A 2,273-nucleotide genomic window follows, 5' to 3' on the forward strand; every position below is an offset into this window, starting at 1 on the left:
GACATTTTTTGGGGTTGGTGATCAAGTTTCGAGACATGAAGATTACTCGCTTATGTTCTTCCTAAGTTTTGATTCAAGTTATATAACGTGTCTGCACGTTTTATTTCGTTTTGGGAATTTATTGTTATAAGACAAGATTATTTTAAGTTAATTATAAAATAAACTAGTTTTGGTTCATGTGGACTCTTGATCAGTAAAGAAAATATAGGTCAAGTTGTTTGAATTTGTTTGTCAAAAGTATTGTAATGCAGAAGATAACAAATGCGAAGTAGTTTATGAAATCGTGTCTGTGCGACCCAAAATATTGCTTGGCTCACCAAAAAAAAGTGAAAACAGTAGGTAGAGTAATGATAGTGCGCTGCCTTTTCAAGTGTTTCTCTTGTTACGATAGCTTGTTGAATTATGTAAGATCCACTATCGCCACCATATATATCCACCACCATTTGTCCCTCTGTTTCTTGCTTGGATATTCCAAGAGCTGCTCGATTTGTAGTGTGCACGTAAACGGGCCCTATGGGGCGTGAGAATTCGGTCTGATTTTCCCATCTTTCTAGCTGTGGAGGCTCCAATATTGTTAATTTGTTATATCAATTTGTCCAGTTGAAAACGTTGTCTCTTCAGCTCTAGTTTATGGGAAACCGCATAATTAATTTGTTGGTCGGGCATCGAAATCAAGAACAAAAAGAATCCACATACCGGAGAGCGATCAAAAGAGTTGTACTGTTTCCATCAGCTATAATTTTTTGTAAAACGACAATCGTTCAGTCCTATATAATTTATTCGGATATCATGTTGAAATCATATGTTTTGTAAGAAAGTCCACTTTGAACTCGTGAGATGGGATAATTATTAATTAAAATATAAGGACGATATAATTATTTTTAAACTCATATTATTGAAAAACTTGAGTGAAATAAATAACGAATGAGTCATTTGTACCAAACGGTGCCTTATACCTAAGCCCCTTGGACATTAAAGATCAGTAGAAACCCGTCGGTGCCGCTTGATATTCAGCTATTTCGCACGCTGTCAATGTGTCGTTGATCATTTGGCCTTATTCCTACCAAGTGGGGCTTAGTTTCACGATTGATTATTTGATTTTATTTTCTTCTTCCAAATGGTGAATGATTCTTGCGGGATTAAGTGAACTAAACTCAAAGAAAACAATGGTTGACATTAAATTAAAAACGAACAGATGTAAAAAAAGATACATAGGTGGACAACTTTGTTTCTTGGGGCTGTTGGCCTCACGGCCTTAACTCTTTGCAGCGATATTCATTTTAAGTCGTGGGCTATGTTGCATGGGATGTCTTCAAGATCTCTGAAAATGGAGTAAGAATTGCAAATTTGTAGTTCGGTCACAATATCTCGAAGATCCGTAGCTTCTTCCTTGAGCCTCGCATTTTCTTGAAGAACTTTACCATGGCTGTCGGACACAATGTTCAATCTATCCATAAGACTGTGATTTTCGGTTCTGAGACGAAGAACTTGAGACCAAAGTTCGTCAAGGTGCAGCTGCTTACGCATCCTCGATCGTCTAGCGGATTCCCTATTCGATATCATTCTTCTCCTCTTTCTTTCATCTATGACGCTGCTACTACTGAACTGGTTTTCATCAGCATCATCGGAGATTGAGTTGTTGCTGACGGACGAAGAGTTCGGGACGATTTCTTGCATCCGGGGAGTCGTTTGATGGTTCGGGAAGTGGGTTAAGAATTTGTTGAGGTGATGATCATCAAATGGTAGTTTTAAATTGGTTTGCATTGTCAAGTGGAAGTTTGAGGAGTTCTCATGAACAGCCAAACAATCCATTGCTTGGATCTTGAAAAGTTGTCTTTTTCTAAGCCTTATTATTTTGTGGGTGAGAATGTGTGAAGAGTGGAGGGGATTTATAGGGGAGGCTTTATTGTATAGGACAAGAAAAATTCAGTGAGGAATAGTTCCAGGAGTCTTACATAAGCAGAGATATTGAAACAAACCATTAAAGGGAAAGAGTATAGAATATAATGGATGGATCGATATATGCATATTATTGGATATTTAATAAAATAAATCTATAAATCATGTGTTTAAATCCATATATCACAACACGTCATAAATTCATGTCGAATTATCAGAAAATATAAACAACAGTAAACACATACCAGAATCCATTGATTGATATAGCGTCAGAGTTATGGATCTTCCAAGGCAACAGAGAATCGACCACCTTATTCTTGCCTTTGATGGGAGAATGAGAGATATCTAGAATATGAATACCGTATATATTCTGT

The 2,273-nt window shown here is 36.9% G+C and overlaps 1 protein-coding gene across 1 annotated transcript; it reads right to left on the minus strand.

The window, feature by feature from the left end:
* Window positions 1-1,275: 1,275 nt before the first annotated feature.
* LOC142532406 (basic leucine zipper 43-like) lies at window positions 1,276-1,812 on the minus strand. Its single transcript, XM_075638713.1, has one exon. It carries the CDS (start codon window positions 1,810-1,812, stop codon window positions 1,276-1,278), a length of 537 nt encoding a protein of 178 aa, XP_075494828.1.
* Between the last annotated feature and the right edge of the window lie 461 nt (window positions 1,813-2,273).

The sequence above is a fragment of the Primulina tabacum genome, chromosome 18 (assembly GCF_025594145.1).
Source record: "Primulina tabacum isolate GXHZ01 chromosome 18, ASM2559414v2, whole genome shotgun sequence".
Taxonomy (NCBI): Eukaryota; Viridiplantae; Streptophyta; class Magnoliopsida; order Lamiales; family Gesneriaceae; genus Primulina; species Primulina tabacum.

Bases quoted from the DNA above. Each gene is read 5' to 3' on its own strand.
- LOC142532406 (XM_075638713.1), bottom strand. From the start codon at position 1,812: ATGGATTGTTTGGCTGTTCATGAGAACTCCTCAAACTTCCACTTGACA.